Source organism: Hyposmocoma kahamanoa, unplaced genomic scaffold, assembly GCF_003589595.1.
Source record: "Hyposmocoma kahamanoa isolate Upper Pololo Valley unplaced genomic scaffold, ASM358959v1 64, whole genome shotgun sequence".
Taxonomy (NCBI): domain Eukaryota; kingdom Metazoa; phylum Arthropoda; class Insecta; order Lepidoptera; family Cosmopterigidae; genus Hyposmocoma; species Hyposmocoma kahamanoa.
Window position 1 is genome coordinate 13,864,479 of NW_020653852.1, and position 19,342 is coordinate 13,883,820.

The 19,342-nt window shown below is 35.3% G+C and overlaps 2 protein-coding genes across 2 annotated transcripts; both read left to right on the forward strand.

The window, feature by feature from the left end:
- The first annotated feature begins 1,082 nt into the window (after positions 1–1,082).
- LOC113230965 (carboxypeptidase B-like) lies at positions 1,083–6,862 on the forward strand. Its single transcript, XM_026465080.1, has 7 exons — positions 1,083–1,125; positions 1,901–1,973; positions 2,340–2,555; positions 3,182–3,263; positions 3,529–3,679; positions 4,183–4,334; positions 6,074–6,862. Exons 1-7 carry the CDS (start codon positions 1,098–1,100, stop codon positions 6,656–6,658), a joined length of 1,287 nt encoding a protein of 428 aa, XP_026320865.1. The 5' UTR covers positions 1,083–1,097; the 3' UTR covers positions 6,659–6,862.
- Positions 6,863–11,866: 5,004 nt separating this feature from the next.
- On the forward strand, positions 11,867–19,068 carry LOC113230749 (carboxypeptidase B-like). The gene is made up of 5 exons (XM_026464828.1): positions 11,867–12,086; positions 12,592–12,667; positions 13,762–13,912; positions 14,190–14,341; positions 17,962–19,068. The coding sequence occupies exons 1-5, from the start codon at positions 11,989–11,991 to the stop codon at positions 18,532–18,534; spliced, it is 1,050 nt and encodes a 349-aa protein (XP_026320613.1). The 5' UTR covers positions 11,867–11,988; the 3' UTR covers positions 18,535–19,068.
- Positions 19,069–19,342: the final 274 nt, after the last annotated feature.

Here is a 19,342-nt window from a genome sequence, read left to right on the forward strand (position 1 = left end):
TAAATTAGGTAGAAAACAATACTGTAAAACCAGAACCTTTTTGAAAATTTATCACATGGTTTAGTTACACATAAGTCGCAATTAAATGAACATTTTTTAACATCGACTTATACAGTGTTACTCAAACTTTACTGAAAAAAATATAAATTAGACTATTACATTTATATTTTTAGATTTTATGATAGAGCAGAAATGGCTGGAAATTGAAAAATTGCTGTAGTTTAAAATTGATTAAATCAAAGTTTAATGAAAAAATAAAAAATCAACTTCTTCAACTAAAGTTTATGAAATTTGAAAAGAAAAGAACGCAAAATCAACCTTGAACTCGACAGACCTGTATTAGCAAGAAATTAGAACAAATTAATGAGAAAAAGACCGTTAACTAAACAGACTTTTGAAAATAAAACCCTGCATAATTTTGGAGATTTTACTACAAACACAATTAAAAAGTGTCTATTAATCAAGGTATTTTTTTAAAATATTAGCCTATCTAACTGGGTGATAAAACTTTCATAGATTTCTCATAGATGGCGCTACGACTAAAAAGTCATTGAAAAACCAAATACAAAAGACAGATGACAAGCACATAGAAAAATTCGTGAGGTCCGCTGGTTAGTTCCGTGGCTTAGTTGATATAGCGTCTGGCACAGTATGCTAGAAGACGTCGGTTCGAATCCGGCCGGATCGAAGGAATGTTCTAAGTGTTCGATCTTTGTATTAATAATTATCCTATTAAAGTTAGTTAAAATATCTATACAAATTTATTAAAATATTTATTAAATTGACTCACAAAAATAGTGTTAAAAAAAAATTACTAAAAAAACCCGATTTTCATTTATTGGTAAAAACGTGCTTGATCTGTAGACACTTTTGATGAGTGAACATATTTAGTTATTAATGTATAATATATATAGTAGGTATGTTTCGTATAAGAAAATGAGACCCTTTTTAAATTATTCCGTTTTTTAATTTCTTCTTTTTTAATTTCAAGGTTTGAAATCAATTAGCATTGTTTTATGACATGTGAAAGTTAGAGGCTGTACGTTTTACTTGTTGTAATAAATTTAGAATCAATTATTATTTAGTATTTAAACGCTATGGTGCGCCTAACGTTCTGCGTGTACGGTAAGTAATTTTATACTGTAAATATGAGGTCATATTTAATTTGTGATCGTGACTAAGTTCAAATGTGTCAGGGAATAAAAATAATAAAATCTTAAAAATGGATTGCCAAGCAATGCACCATAGTTCAAGCTACAAATATAATGACATAAACTTTGTTTGCAATATTCTACAAAGATTGTACGACAGTGCACGTAAAGTCGCACTCATCATCATCGTCATCAGTCAATCAGTCCCATTTATTTTTATTTTTTTTTATAATACCAAGTGATGGGACGAATAAGTCGTGCGCCTGGTAATAAGCGACACGCCTGTCTATAACAGTTGCAGTGCCACTCAGAGCTTCAAATCGCAAAGATCTAAGGGGCACTCCCACTGCGCCCATCACTCTGAGACATAAGTTGACAAGTCCCATGCGCCTGTAATTTCACCAGCACCCTTACGCTTTGAAACCGGAACGCAGTAATGTGGTCTAAGCACGACACTCAACTTTAAGAACCTTCAATCACGATTGCATAAAATATTGCTGAATTTAATCATTTCAAATCAATTAAACATTATTTTAATCGTAATTTCAAATTTATAACTAAAATGAAAAATCCTTACAAATTATAATACTAAGTTCGTATCGTTTACGTACTTCAAATAAGATAATAATCAATCAATACAAGTACTAATTAAATTCGTTACGGTAACACAAAAATATAAGAATATCATGGTAGTAAAAACACCATTGTATACAATAACCTAATAAGGTAATGATACCTTCTATTTTCAGGTATTATCATTATGTTAAGCAACATTCATTGCAGTCGCAGATTTCTCAATATAAATTATGAGCCTTATGAAAAGTACGTAGTCGATTTCAATTTAAGTCATTTGGTGCAATCAAGTGTAATAAAGCCTATTGTAACAATGTCTCACCACTCTTAAAACTGTTCTTTCTCTCAATGTTCTGCTCAATGATCATGATCGCATCACAATTTTTAATACTTTTTGTCATGTTTGTAATATGCGTAAAAATATACCTGAATGTTGCGTCATCACTTTTATAGCGGGTGTTTTTAAATTACAACGATGGTAATAGGGAGGGTAGTGTGGTATAAATATGACCGGTTTGAGCGATCTCATTTTTCGACTCATCAAATGTAAAACATTTATTAACTTACTTCCAATTTTATTGATCGAATATGAAGTATGTATAAAACTTATTCCAGTCATACATTAATACTACTGACGCCTAATGATGAGTATCAACTCAATGACCTAAAGAGGCTAGGCGAAATAGATCAAGAATTAGATATATTAAAACACAGTGCTGGAGTATTAAACAGTTTGGAAGTACTTGTGCCGCCAAATAAGTTGAACTTTCTCCAAGAATTCGCTCGGAAACGAAGATTGCAAACTAATGTCAAAGCAAATAATTACGGAAGGTAATTTAATTTATGATATATTTAGTCAGAAAACTATTTATATATTTTTTTATTTTGGCATCCTACAAAAAGTTGAAACTAGAAGCTGCAGAGCCTTAAACACCACCGCAAGTTGCCTGCTTGTTAGTATTCTATAGGATATGAAGAGTGTGCGAGGAAATTACACGATTTAATTCTGCCTTCTCTTTTCCGTCACAGGGGGACTAGGCGTAGGCTGGGGGTTCCATCCCTATGTTGTGGACATTCCAAGAATTCGTATGAAGCTTTACGCTTCTATATTTATATGGCGAACGCTTATGGAGCGGAATTCCCAGCCTGCAGACTTGTTCCCTGAACTTAAAAGGGCCTTTTCGAGGCGAGAGTGAGATGCATACCCAACATCATATTCATCGTCACTTTCGATCAGGTGAGATGGAAGTCAAATGCGCATTTATTTTTTAATAATAAAAAAAGAATTGCTAAGTAAGGCGAAGTTTATGACCACATTATGAACCTGTGGAAAAATGATCAAAGCCCAAATTGTGGGCAGACCAAAGTGGTTTTTTTCAAAATAATTTTATGACTTGTTTACTACTGGTGGGAACAAACATATAATCGCATTATTATATATTATATGGCTATTTCAGATATAAGGATGTAAATATTGCTAACAAAAGCGCAAAGTTTTTGTCAACTAAACTGATTTACCATTATAACAGTTATCAAACTGTGAGTATGGTTTGAGTAATATTCAGGTTAGTTTTCTTAACCTAATTTCGGTGGCATTTTTTATTTACATAGTCTGGAATCGTATATTTGAGTGTGGAATCCAGAAATGTTATTTAATATTTCACGATAAAATATTCAAATACTAAAATAATAAAAATTGCAGCCGAAATTAGGTAGAGAAACTAACCTGAAAATTCCCGTGCTTGTATTTATTATTTAAATACGATATACGATAACAGAGCTTCACAAAAATGGATATTTACAGATTCGTCAGCTTTGTAAAAACACCGCGCAAAAGTATCCACAATTAATGCAATTAGAATTTTTGGGAAAATCTTTTGAAGGAAGATACTTGCAACTAGTAAAAATTTCAAAGAATCCCGAGGCAAATAATCCCGTTATATTTATTGATGCAGGTAATATACAATTATCCGTCCTTCAGTCTTCGTGTTCACCTTTGATTTACCTGAACACTGATACTTCCCGAACAATTTGGGGCATCTTCGTTCAAATAATTAGCATCACACAATAGATATGGGATGTTGATACTAGTGTCTTGGGGATTTTAGTACCTATAAGATTTTTTCTCATTTTAATTATGTCATCCGTACTAACATAATAAGACAAGTATGATAACTCCATACAAACGTAGCAGCGCGGCTTGTATCGTGCACACCCGCTGCGCGCCTTGTACGGACGCACACATTCGCAAAGTAACGAAAGGCGCATGGGATAACCAGCGCTATGCAACGAGAATGCATCACGAGATCATGCGAATGTATGCATCGCGCGCACACATACTAAACGCGCTGCTCATACGTTTGTATGGAGTTACCATACTTGTCTATTGTACTGTGTTACTAATCTTTCGTTTTTATACACTATAGTTAATAATATTTAAATGTGTTTTTATTGTCAGGTATTCACGCTAGGGAGTGGGTTTCTCCTGCCACTGCTTTGTATTTTATTCATATGCTCCTGGACCGAACGAATGCTGCTGATCTTGACAATGTTGACTATTATATATTACCGCTAGTAAATCCTGACGGATATGAATTTTCTCGAACTAAAGTAAGTTCTTTCGAGTTCTTAGGTTTTCGCGATTGTTACACATAGGAAATGAAACTATTTTTCCGGATTTAAATCGCATATATTTGTTTTTTCAAACAAACCGACGTTTCGGGCCCTTTACAGGTCCCATGGTCACGGTTGACTGAGGTGGTACAGTCTTCAACCAGTTATGTCTAATATTAATGCAAACCACCATATTTTTTTCACTATAGTTACAATAGTTATTAATTAAATACCTTATTTTTAATTTTACAAAGAAAACGTTTCAATTAACGCTACATTAAGTTTTACAAATTATTTTATTGATTGATTTTTTGTTAAGTTCAATTTATTATTAATTAATCATAGAAATTAGAATAAACTAAAACATATTAATTAGTACTGCAGTCTTATGTCTTTTTGGGATTTTTCATTAGAGGAAATACTGGATCCCAAACTGGTGGTACTGAGAAACTATCTTCCCTGTTGAAATTAGGATGTTTTTTAATTTCAATGGCCTCTCACAGCATCCTGGGTAGATAACGGACTTCTTTTGCAAGGACCTGGGGTTTGTCAAACTTCATTGAATGTGTAGGTTTATCCATGATATGCTCGCAGACTGCAGACTTGTTTACGCGACGGTGTTTGACATCAGCTATATGTTCTTTGGCGCGGGTACAAATACTTCGCTTTGTTTGTCCAATATAAGAGAGACCGCACTCACAGTCAAGCTTGTACCTCCTGCATCCTGTAAGGGAATGTTACATTTCACGGGTCTCAGGAACTGAGAAATCTTCCTCAGGGGCTTGAAATGGGTCTTGATAGATGCACGCCTGAGGACTCTTCCGATCTTGTCTGTAACACCTCTGACGTAAGGTAAGATGGCAGGTCTTCGCTCGACTGTTGGTGGTTTCACATGGGGCCTGCGGCATTGGCGTGGAATCTTCAACTTATTCGCATGTAGGACTTGCTTTATATACTGAAGTTCCCCTGCCAGATGATTACTATCGCAGACACCATGTGCTCTCTGAAACAAAGATTTGCCCACGTTAGCTAACTGTTTAAAGTAAGTACTTAGTGCTTTTAACGTATCTGACATTCACAAAAATTCAAGTTTTTAGATTTCCTGATTAGTTATTATAACTTTTTAAAAGTTTACACAATAAATATGAAATGCGAGGTGCCCACCAATTTAGTTCATTAGATATACTTAACCGGAAAATAAATAAAGATAAAAATAAGAAAAAATATTACAGCAACAGTTTTTTAAGTCAGTCAATAATAAAAAAATAAGAAGTCACATGTCACGAACGAATAATTATTAGTTTCATAAACTGATAACTATTGACAAGCTTGAATCTCAGTTAAGGAGTCACATGTTTTAAAAAGTCCATTTGTAACACCCCTCTGATTCAAAGCTTGATCGTTGTCCGAATCCTAGTTTTCTACAAATCCCCTGCAGACTTGGCTTCGGAACTCCTTTGGTCAGGATGTCAGCGAGTTGGTCAATTAGCTAGCCGTCCACAAGTTTTTGAGATCATAATATAAGTCCGTGGCCGAACGGTTACCATGCTGGTCTGCCACGAAGAAGTCCCGGGTTCGATACCCGGGCCGGAAGAAATATTTGTATGGCCTAAATTGATTTGTCTCGTGAGTTTGGGTGCAATGTGTCGTTGTCTATATGTGTGTCCATGGCACCCACGACACAGGGTGTCCCTATAGGAGGGCTAAGACTGTGTGCGTTATTTATTTATTTGCAGAAACGAATGTGGAGAAAAACGAGGTCAAAGAGAAAAGGTAGCAAATGTACTGGAGTTGATGGTAACAGAAACTATGGTTACAAATGGGCTACAATAAATGCAGTGACAAATCCTTGTAACTTCGCCACATACGTCGGCCCAAGTGCTTTCTCCGAAGCCGAGACAACAATTGTTCGTAAGGTGATGACGACATACCTTGATAGAATAAAATTATATCTAACATTACATTGTTACGGACAATTGATTTTATACCCATGGGGTTGGGATAAAGCGGAAAAGCCTGAAAATATCGAACGCGTTCATGCCTTGGGTGTGAAGGCAGCAGCAGCAATGGTAAAGGCCGGATCACAACCATTTAAGGTCATGTCTGCGTCTGAATTGTATTTGACTACTGGATCTAGTACCGACTACGCTTACCATATAGGTATTCCTTATTCGTACGCTATAGAGCTGACTGACGGATATGAGTTTGATTTTCCGGAATCTATGCTTCATTCTACGTTACCGCCGTTTTACAAAAGCTTACAGACGTTTGCCGAACAAATAAGAGAAGAGTATAGAAATACTTCTATATTACAGAAATGAAATTAATCTGTTTATACTTAAGCTGTTTGTTTTTTCTTTATAAGAGAATAAAAAATTGTGAACAAAATCAAAGTAAATTAAGCAATGAAAGCCATATTTTGGTGAACGTTGTTTTGCAATATTACTTACCTATTCAAAGCATGATAATATCACAGGCTATTTTAAAAGAACCATTTTCTAAATTTTAATTGAAATTAAAGTTTATCCAGTCTCAATTTTTACGTCAAATGGTAATGATAAGTGATCTAAGAAGTAGACGTTGTAATATTGATAAGATTATGACAAAGACCACCAAAAGTATATTATAGAAACATGGCCTATTGAATTTATGACATTTCTATAGTTAACAGTTGACGGGAGAAAATAATAGACATTGAGTTTTTAGAAGATTATTTTAATCAAACCACCTTTTTAAGTTTTTACACGGGTTCCACGATCACGGCTGACTATCGGTACATGTAAAGAATCTAAAATATTGATTTGTATGAAAATTTGATTAAAAAAAAAACTTTCTTTCGATTTGACTCTAACCTGCGTCTGCATACCAAACTAGGATCACTGCTCTACCAACTGAGATATTCCCCGACTCAGCAGACCTTACGAATTTGTCTAAGTGTTTGGTACAGATCTTTATGTATGGGGGGGTTTTTTGGGCTTTTGTCGCCTTAAGCGATGCCTGTGAGACATATATGCTTCTCATAACCAAACAGATTAGGTAGTAATTTCATAAAGAATAAAGGAATATCATGTTAGTAAAACATCATAACATCAAAAACATGATATTCAATAAAAATCAATATAGAAATATTTAAAATTATGCCGCAATATTTCGTATGTAATTGTAATGTAACACAATTACTTGAATGTTCAAAATAGAACAACAAAATCATCACGTGGTTCCAGCAAGATTATACCTACAAATGTTTACATTGTTTTGGACAAAACCGTCAATCAAAGTTCGATACGACTCAACGCTAAACAAACTAAAAAACGTTAAGTTTTATATGTATCAAGACGTACTAAAATTGAAGAAATAATGTTGTAACAGATTGTATTGTATTGTTTGTTTGAACATGTATTAATAAAAAAATTACAAATAAACTTCAATTGTACTAATTCCTGTTGTGGTGGTAACATAATCGAGGCTTAAAATATTAATTTCAAGGTTTAAAATCAATTTGTATTGTTTTATGTCACGTTAAAATAAGTATCAGTATGTTTTACGTGTAACAATTGGCTTGTTGAAAACTGAACATTATTTCTTTTTTAAATTACTTTTTGGAATTTCAACATTATGGTGCGTTTAACCTTCTTCATGTGCAGTAAGTATTGTTACACTATAAATAAAGGTGATGGGTAATTTTCAGGTTAGTTTTCTTCACCTAATTTTGGTGGTGATTTTTATTATTTAAATATTCTAGAATATTATAATGAAGTATTATTTAATATTCGAGTGGATATCCTAAAATATTATCTAATATTTTACCATAATATACTTGAATGTTTAAATAATAAAAATTGCCACTAAAATTAGGTAGAGAAAACTAATCTGAAAATTACCCTGATATTCGAAAATACACTTGTAAGGACACATCAATTTAGCATCAGACATTGTCCTTGTTACGATTGCCTTTATTTACATATTGACTCTTTATGATCCAGAATTCATAAATACGTGTCTATGCATATACAGCATTTTTCTACAATGCGAATTTTGAACGGCTTACGTATTTAATATTGCTCTTATTAACTAAAATAACGGATAAATCAGTACCTAAATTAAAAAAAGATAAAAAATGAAGCAAACTAAGGTAGTTTCTCGCGACGCGCGCCCGCAGCCGTACTGAGTGATAGGGCTGCCAGGACTTTGGTGCGCAGTTTCCGTCGAGTCACCGCCGCGGAATCTCATGATTAAGGACCACGAATTGGTTTGAAACATGTACAGCAAAAATTCGACTCAAATACGTGAGTTATCCGTTATTTTAGTTAATATGTCTGAGTCTTACGGTAGTTTTCTATTTCAAATACTGCTCTTCTCGACATAAGTAATGAGTTAATGACTTTTGAGATTTGAAATTCATTATTTTAATATTATAGATTGGAACCTCAAGTTCTATTATAATTATTAATACAAAGATCGAACACTTCAAAAAATTTCCTTCGATTCGGCTGGATCCGATCCGACGTCTTCTAGCAAACCGTGGCAGACGCTATGCCAACTAAGCCACGGAACGAACCAGCGGACCTCACGAGTTTCGCTTATTCCCACTTGTCACCTTGTATGGGAAATAAAATCCCATATGTTACCAGGTGGTGACAAACGGGATGAAAAAATCTCAATCGTTCAGGGAAAAGAAAATCCTATATGTTACCAGGTGGTGACAAACGGGATGAAAAAATCTCAATCGTTCAGGGAAAAGAAAATCCTATATGTTACCAGGTGGTGACAAATGGGATAAAAAAATCTATTGTTGCCACTGGCGACAAATGGAATTTAAAATATCCCAGTAGTTGCCAGTGGTAAAAAAACAAATGGAATAAGACATTTCAATTATTGTTTGTTTTTCGGAGCTTTGTATTTGGTTTTCAACGACTTTTTAGCCATCTAAGAGAAGTCTATGAAAGCAATTCGTCAACCAGTTGGGTAACTTTACAGCCACCAGTCCTGTTTAGAGATGTCGATTGTCGATGAGATATTAATTGTAATTAAATTTGTATTGTATTGATATTCAATTATTTTCTGTGAAATTACTCCACTAGTTTGCTAACCAAATACAAAGATCTGACAACAAGCACATAGGAAAATTCGTGAGGTCCACTGGTTCGTTCCGTGGCTTAGTTTGCATAGCGTCTGGTACAGTGTGCTAGAAGACATCGGTTCAAATCCGGCCGGATTGAAGGATTTTTTTTTTAAGTGTTCAATCTTTGTATTAATAATTATAGCAAACTAGTGGAGTAATTTCACAAAAAATAATTGAATATCAATTCAATACAAATTTAATTGAAGTTTTATTGTCACCTAAAAATGTGACACTGATTTTTCTTAATAATAAAACTGAAACTAAATGAGATATTAAAAAGCCGATTAGAGGGGGTTGTAGTTCTCGTTTCACTGCTCCCAGATATTAATTGATAACTAAAATTCGCTAAAAAAGTCGATTACGTTAGTTATGATAAGGCGAGCTTTATAGTGATGTTACGTTAGGTAAGGTTATGTATGTTAATATGCATATGTAATTAGTAGCAGTACAGCTCCTTGTGAAAGAGTTCGTCCAGGGAAGTACTGCCACCTTACCCATTTCTGCCGCCAAGTAGTAATGTCAACTTTACTGTGTTCCGGCTTTGAAGGGTAAGGGTGCTGGTGAAATTCATTTCATATTCGCTTCATATTATAAAAAAATGATTTGTGGTGCTTTTGGCCTGAAAGCACGTTTTGAGTTTCGTGTGTCATCATCATCCTATTGAAGACCCACGCTCTTGTTCATGTAGCGTCCTCCATTCTTCACGATTTATTTCTGATACGAAGTGATGGGACGAACAAGTCGTGCGCCTGTTGGTAAGCAACATGCTTGTCCATAACAGTTGCAGTGCCACTCAGAGCTTTAAATCGCAAAGGTCTGAGCTTTGCACGCAGCAACTGCGCCCATCACCCTGAGACATGAGTTAAAGTCTCATGTGCCTGGAATTTCACCAGCACCCTTAACCTTTAAAATCGGAACGCAGTATTGCTCACATTACTGCTTGACGGCAGAAATAGGTAAAGTGGCAGTACTTTCTTGGGCGAACTCTTTCACAAGGAGCGCTACTGCAACTAAAGTAAGCTCACTTTGACCTTCTTTTTTATTTACTTACTGAAACCTATTCTCGTTTGTCTGGAATTTGTCTAAAAATATGTTTCCAAATTATTTATGCAAGTAATATTTTAGAAATCTCGAGAGTTTGATGGGTCAAACCGCAGACCTGGAAATAGCCTGTGTAATATATGAAATAGCAAATACTCCAAATAAATAAAATCGTTAGTTAATAATGACTTAATAATTGTGTATTTACAGGTGTCGTCGCTGTTTTATGCAACATTAATTGCAATCGCAAATTTCGCAGACGTAATCAGCCTTATGAGAAGTAATCATTAGAGTCGTTTTTGACAAGTATCCAAAATTTTTTTGTATTTCATTTGCATAAAAAGAAAAAAATTGTTGGTCAAATGTGTAAATTGAAATTAATTGAAAAAAATATAATAGGAATCATTGCTCAAAATAATTCATCATTATTTTTAATACTAGTGCAGGGTCAAGAGCATGTTAACTTGCGATTTAAATTTAACAGCTGCTACCGATAGAACTGTCTAAAGTTTAAAGTATCAAGCTTTAAGTGCTTTTGATTGTACGATACTCTTTTTTTTAACAGCTTTACTAATAAAAAACAACTAAACATCCCTTTATTCAAAAAAAGTTAAACACTGCTTAGTTTATTTAACTAAACAGTGTTTAACTTTTTTCTAAGTGACAGCAATATATTTTCTGTTTTTTTTTTCTGTAGCATTATTTTGTAATGGTTTAATCTTCTAATGTAGCCACGGTAATAACAGTTTAATGAAGAAAAAATTCTTCATTAAACATAAATAATGTTAAAATTGTTACTCTCTAGACTATGAATGTGAATGAAATCTATACTACAGTTACGCGGAGTCACATTGGCGAAAGCGTTCAAAGTACTTGACATGCGCGCTGCATATTTCATATAATTTAGCTAGATTAGCGGTGATACTATCATTTTCTGTTATTTTGTAAACTGCGTTATTTATTTACTAATACTACGCACTCCGAAAGTTGTAAAAAAAGTAAAGAAACAAAAAATAAAATTCGAAAAAAAACGAATTTTGTGAAAAAAAAAGAAACAAAAAATTAAATAAAAACAGAACAGATCCATAAGTTGGTTTAGTGTTCATGTGTTGATTTGTATCATGTAGTTCGATTAATTTTACGACTTTCTTGTGATAAAAGCACTTTTGACATGTTTTGTTATACCAAGGGCACGTCTTTATCAAAGAATACTTTATTATAATTATAGATAATACGGAGAAGTTGAAAATGAATGCGTGCCTATATTTTGTCAGGCGGGAAGATGAATTGATGATGATGAATTAATTTGTGTGCATAACTAAAACCACTTTTTTTATGAATCAATGATAATAGAAAAAGCGATTTTGCAGCGATACACTTATACAACTCACACCGATAAATGAGAAACAATTCAAGTTGCTCCAGGATTTAAACGATGTGGATTCACAATTAGACATATTAAAACACAGTGACGGAGTATCAAAAGCAATGGAGGTTCTTGTGCCACCACATAAGTTAAAGTTTATTAATAACTTTGCGCAGGAGCATAACTTGAAAATTCATATTAAAGTAAGGAACTATGGCAGGTAATTGATTTATGATGAATATGGTACAGACATAACCTAATTATGTCAATTATAAAACTTTGCCCATTTACTCGTGGCTACAAAGGACAAAATTTATAATTCGGAAAGAGCTACCATTGCCTTCTATTTCACACGTAGGACTCAAATTCAACCCATTAAACAAGCAAGCCATTTAACTTCTAGTTTGCAATGAGTGCGTAGAGAACAAATTTTAGAAGTGTGAAAGCGTTTTTCTTATCGAGTTCTTAGGAAATGAAACTATTTCTCTGATCTAACTCGCGTTATTGGTTTTTTTTTTGTTTTGGAAATGTTGGTTTGCTTGAAAAAAAAAAACACGACACACAATTATTTATTATCGCAAAATAGTTTAATTTCTTAAGCCTTTTTCTTCTTTCCATTTCGGTAGACAAATGTTTTCCAAATGATTATGACGAATACCTATTTACACGAGTAATTGTTTAACCTTATGGTTGAAGTATTTAATAATTTAAACTATGTTCTCTAGGTTTTTGGACGAAAAAATAGGACCAGTTACATTAAAATCCAGTGACCCAGTTTTCACTTATCACTCGTATAAAGCTGTGAGTATTTGGTGTCAACTGTGCCGACAATCGTATTATAGATTTGATAACTAAGTGGCGCTTCTTTGCAACGCTTTAACGTCGTTATGGTAACGTGGACTTTTTCGCTAGTCATATTTTTTGGAATATCTCGAACGCCACCAGCCACGGAGTAATCATGGGAAAAGTTTGTGTATAACAGGAGCGGGAGAGGAAGGAGATAGAGAGATTCCATAAAATTTTTAATGACTCTACATAACACGTCTGAAGGTGCAGATGTTGTTACTTTTAACCGACTTCAAAAAAGGAGGAGGTTCTCAATTCGATTGTATTTTTTTGAATTTTTGTTACGCTATAATTCATTTGTGAAGCGATTTTGATGATTATTTTTTATTGGAAAGAACCTCAGTAGTGGACCCATTTAAATTTGAAAAAAATATTCTATTTCTGAGGGTGAAAAACTAGGGGTTGAATCCGGTTTCGTGCACCGATTTCTATAAAACTTGGCAAATACTTAGATGTAATTCCACGCACTTTTGAGGTAGGTTTTTTAGTACTTACTCTGTACTAAGATTATTCATTATATTTGTATATCCGCAAGAGAGCTATAGTAACCGACATAGCCCAAAGAATGACAAAATATAGGTGGCAGTGCACGGGGCACATTGCTCACAGAACACAGCATATAAGGCCAAATAGTTCTCGAGTGGCGACCGCGTACCTGAAAACGCAATGTGGGCAGACCGTCCACAAAGTGGACCGATGACCTGGTGATGGTTGCGGGAATCCGTTGGATGCAAGCAGCACAAGACCGGTTGTTGTGGCGTTCTTTATGGGAGGTCTATCGTCAGTGGACGTCTTTCGCCTGAAATAATGACGATGATATTTTCATAAGTTGAGGCCAACGATTTATGAGGTACAGGCTGCACAACAAGTGACACATTGCTCGTTAAAGGCGATATTCGAATAAAAGTGTATAGGTTGATATGCTGTTGACTCAATATGTAAATAACTACTATTTTATCTGTGACCACTTGTTGCCACAAATAAATTAAGAACAAAAAAAGGCTAAAACTTTTCATATTAAACGATTTTCTTAAAAAAATTTACTACAGATACAAAAAATGTACAACAAATTAGCAAAGCAGAACCCTAAGTTAATAAAAGTGGAAAATTTGGGAAAATCTTTCGAAGGAAGGCAGATGGAGTTGGTAAAAATTTCTGAAAATCCTAAGGCAAAAAATCCCATCATATTTATTGATGCAGGTAATAAATAGTACCGAAGAATCCTTTGCAATTGAAAAGTATTAATTAAGTACGTATCCGCTTACATCTTTGTTTAACTTCAACCCCATATTGACAAGTTCTTTACATTGTTTTAATAAATGTCTTTCTATTTTACATCCAGCACTTTGTGTCCCTGACAGGGGCCTAAAACCTATGTGTCCAGTAGTAGGCCGTCTAAATGGGTCCCAAGGTTCAAGTAGAATGTTTAATTTGGAAACCATTGCTGTCTCTTCTTATTAACTAATTGTATTTTCAGGTATTCATGCTAGAGAATGGGTTGCTCCTGCTACAGCTTTGTATTTTATTCACCAGCTCGTAAAGCCATCTAATGCTGCTGATCTACATAACATTGACTATTATATACTACCGGTTGTTAACCCCGATGGTTATGAATTTTCTCGCACGCAAGTATGTTTGATTTTATTTATTTATTTAAACACTTTATTGTACCACAAAGTAACTTACAAATTTTCAGAAACAATTTAAATATTTGTGTACAAAGGCGAGCTTATCCCATAAAGAGATTTCTTCCAACTAACCTTTGAAAATCTGAGAGGAAAGTTGGTTTTTGGGGTGGCACTAAAAATAGATAAGTAAAGAAATGAAATATACTATACTCAATAAATACACAGATAAATTTAATAAATCAAATGTACATACGAATATATATATATTAAGTAATGTTGATACATTAATACATACAAAGTCTATAATAAATTGAATGTACAAAATAAAACTATAAATAAATATATCAAAAGTAAATAAATATTTCAAAAGCTCTAACATGTGGAGTCTGAACAATCCCAAAACTTCAAAAGAGCACCCTTGAAAACCCGAACCGAAGGCGACTGTCTGACCTCGACCGGGAGAAGGTTCCACATACGGGCAGCATTTACTGTGAACGAGTTCGAATATTTTTGGGAACTGTGTTGTGGAAGGACGAGGGACAAATTGGTGCCAGAACGCAGGCGGTCACCCATAGCCTGACGGTATTGAAAACGCTCACGTAGATAGCTAGGTGAAGTGGGATGGAACAGGATTTTATAGAGGAAGCATAAAATGTGAGCATTTCTACGTAAACGAATAGGCAACAACTTCAACTCATCTCTAAACTTGGAAATGTGGTCGTACTTTTTTAATCCAAACACAAATCTGATACATTGATTTTGCAGCCGCTCCAATTTATTAAGAAGGTCCTCCGAAAGATCAAGATAGGAGACGTCACCATAGTCCAGAATAGGAAAAAGAAGAGTGCGTATTAGCATAAATTTGGTAGACAGAGGAAGAAAGTACTGCATCCGCTTGAGGGAATGAAGTGATGCAAAGATTTTACGACTTACATCGGCGACATGCTCCGACCAAGAAAGTGTCTGATCCATTATGATGCCCAAATTTTTAACTGAAGTGGAAAAAGGAATAATAGTGTCATTCAGAACTAAATTGGGCATCACCATAGACTCAAACTTGGAGATGGAATGGCGACTGCCAATAATTATGGCTTGGGACTTTTGTGCATTTAAAAGAAGTCCGTAGTTCTTAGCCTATACCGAAACCTTTTGTAGGTCGGAATTCAATGTGCCGATAGCAGTAACTACATCTTCAAGACGGGCTGCAGTATAGATTTGAAGGTCATCGGCATAGAGATGGAAAGAAGACGTGAGTGATGATGTAATTCCACCGATAAAGACCGAAAAAAGTATAGGTGATAAAACCCCACCCTGCGGAACGCCAGCCGTAAGGCTACACCAGTCCGAGTGCATGTCACCGGTCTTTACGAGCTGGGAACGATCAAATAAATACGAACGAAACCAGGATTCGGCTAAGGGAGGTAGATTTAAAGTTCTAAGCACAGCAAGAAGCAAATTAAAATCAACAGTACTGAAGGCACTGCTAAAATCCAATAAAGTGAGGACAGTAACTTTTTTATTTTCTATATTAAGACGAATGTCGTCAGTGATTTTCACCAGAGCAGAAACTGTGCTATGGCCCGCTCGAAAACCAGACTGCAGATGGTTGAAAATATCGTAACGTAGGAGGTGGTTAGTGAGTCGATTATGGACATAGTGCTCAAGGATTTTGGACAATACAGGAAGTATGGAGATAGGGCGGTAATGGGAGAAAGAAGAAGGATTTGATTTTTTAGGGAGAGGAATTACATGGGCTTGTTTCCATACAGCGGGAAACACACCACTGGAAAGGGAAAAATTAAGGATATGAGCTAGGATAGGAGCTACTAGGTCCTGTATTAGAGTGATCATGTCAAGACTCAAACCGTCATTACCAACAGCCTTCGTGGTGACAGACTTAAGTATTTTCAACACATCTGCTGTCGTAACCTTTCCAAAATCAAAAGAAGCTGAAGCAAGACAAGGTGCATTGGCCAGGACAGATAAAGTTCGCGATTTTATGACAGAATCTAAACATACTGGGGAAGATGCAAAGTAGTCGTTCAGCGCGTTAAGATCGACATTGAAGGGAAAGACATGATCAGCTTTACCGATACCCAGTGACTTCAAATATTTCCACATCTTAGTATGCGGACAACCTTCGATAGTGGAGTGAATATGCTTACGCCTGGCGCTCCTACAGAGCTTGTTGCAGCGGTTACGTAACTCGATGTAGGACTCACTATTGATTTTGGTTGGATTCTTCCGCAATCTGATACGTGCTCTGTTGCGCCTCTCCATAACCTCCTTGATATCTGGCGTGAGCCAAGGCGCGGGGAAATGTTTGACTCGGACAACTTGAAGAGGAGCATGCTTGTCAAAGATGGTCAAAATAATGGAGTTAAAAGCTTGAACCATTTCATTCACGTCCTCCGCTCCAAACACTAGCTCCCAATCAGAATTCAGCACATCATCGAAAAGGGCATTTTTGTCTATTTTAGCATAATTGCGGAGCATTAAGGTTTTATGTCTGCGCTTAGGTGGACGAATTTTGAACGAAGCATAAATTAAATCGTGTGAAGAAAAAGCAGCAGCATTAAACTGTCCATGAGAATCAACCAGCTCAGGAGAAGAAGTGATGATCAGATCAAGAAGGGAAGGTTGACCATTATGCGGAAAGTGAGTGGGATACAACTCGAGGCAATTCAAAAAAAGTGAGTGGAAGAGTGAAAGCAACTTCCTCGATCGGCAGTCACGCTTAACAAGGCAGGTATTGAAGTCACCCATGAGTATAATATGTTCGTAGCGGGTACGTAGATCAGCCAGAACCGACTCTAGTTGCTCAAAATAGTCAACTCTTAGGTGAGGACTGTAAAAAACTCCCAGTAGGGCCCTAGTGTGGTGAAGAGTGACTTCTAAAAAAAGATATTCAGGAGAGTCCGCGCTAGTTACCGACTGTGCTACGATCTCGCAGTCAATGTCACATCGTAGATAAATCGCTACGCCACCTCCACCAACCATCCTCATACGACCGCCCTGGGATCCAATGATTTCTCACATCTTTTGTCAAATTGTTTCTTACTTATTATGCGGATGCCGTGTCGTGCCCAAAATATCGAGTTTGATTAATATTTATTAAAATATTAATAAATACATTGCAAATGAAACTATATTTTCGTATTACTTATTACTTCCGCGTATTACTTCCTATTATTCATAGCTGACTGGGGTGGTAAAAGTTATCAACCAGTTATGTCTAATATTAATGCAAAAAAACACCCTATTCTGAACTACAAATGTTATTATTTTACGTTCCTTATTGACTATAATGTCCCAAAGAAATTTTCGTTTTGGGCTACAAAAGATTTCCAAAATATTTTATTGGAACTATATGATATTTTTACTTAATTAAATTTATTAATTAAAAAGAAAGTAGACGTAAAAATAAAACATTTTTATTAATATGTTTAATTACTACCTTTTGATTAGTTACTACTGACTGTTGTACTCTGTAGTCTTGTCTGATTGGGTTTTTTTATCATAAGAAAGACTGCATCAAGAACTGGTGGCACGGAGAAATCCCTGTTGAAATTAGAATGTTTTTATTACACAAATATATTTTCGAAATTGTTTCCTTTACAGAGACGGATGTGGAGGAAAACGAGGTCAACATCGAAAAATACCAAATGTCATGGAGTTGATGGGAACAGAAATTTTGACTACAAGTGGGGCGAGCTTAATGCGGTAAAAGATCCTTGTAACTTTGGCACCTACATTGGCCCAACGGCTTTCTCCGAAGCAGAGACCAAAATTGTTCGTAAGGTGTTGGAAAAGTACCACGATAGAATAAAATTGTATATGGATCTTCATAGTTACGGACAATTGATTTTATACCCATGGGGCTGGAGTGAGGCGGCTAAAATTGAGAATTATGAAAAAATACATTCTTTGGGTACGAAGGTAGAGAGAGCAATGGTTAAGGCTGGTGCAAAACCGTTTGAAGTTAAGTCTGCAGCAAAATTATATTTGACTACTGGATCTAGTATTGACTACGCTTACAAAACAGGTATCCCTTACGCGTATGCTGTAGAGTTGACAGATGGTCATGAATTTGATTTCCCGGAATCAAAACTATATTCCACACTGCCACCTTTTTATAAAGGCCTACAGGCTTTTGCCCAACATCTAAGGAAAGAATTCAGAGCACGTCACTGAAGTTAAAGTGTTTAAATCCGTTGTTTAATCCGTATAAAACAATTCCAGGTTTATGAACAAAGAACAATTGTTATTACAAACTGCGAATGATAATTTTATTGTATATATTTTAATTTATCGCTCAAAGAAATAACAGAGTATTTTGTATAAAATAATACTAAATAGAATTCTTAGACATATTTCATAACTTCTTCTGAACTATTTATTTATTCTTCTGTTATCGTATAGATGGCATACACTATAATGCTTGCCAACGTAGTGAAAGGATTTGCCAATTAACGTACAGGAAAGGCATGGTTCGTCGTGCGGGAAGGTTGCTTTCGTACATCCCAATTAATTTATTTATTTAACATGGCTTACCAACTAAACACATAGTACGATTCGTAAATATAAAAACAAATCATTTTACTGTTACAGAGCACGTTTTAGTTATAGATATGCACAGCATTATATATGAAGGTATTTGAAAGAGCGAAAGTATTTTTTTTTATAATATCTAGTGACGGGACGAACCAGTCGTGCGCCTGATGGTAAGCTACACGCCAGTCTATAACAGTTGCAGTGTCACTTAGAGCTTTAAGTCGCAAAGACCTGAGGGGCACTGCCACTGTGCCGGTCAACCTGAGACAGAAGTTGACAAGTCCCTTGTGCCTGTAATTTCACCAGCACTCTTACCCTTTAAAAGCTAATGCTGACATTACTGCTTGGCGGCAGAAATAGGTAAGGTGGCAGTACTTCCCTGGACGAAATCTTTCACAAGGAGCTCTACTTTGACTATGACAGGTCTGGCTAATATAACTAGACTATA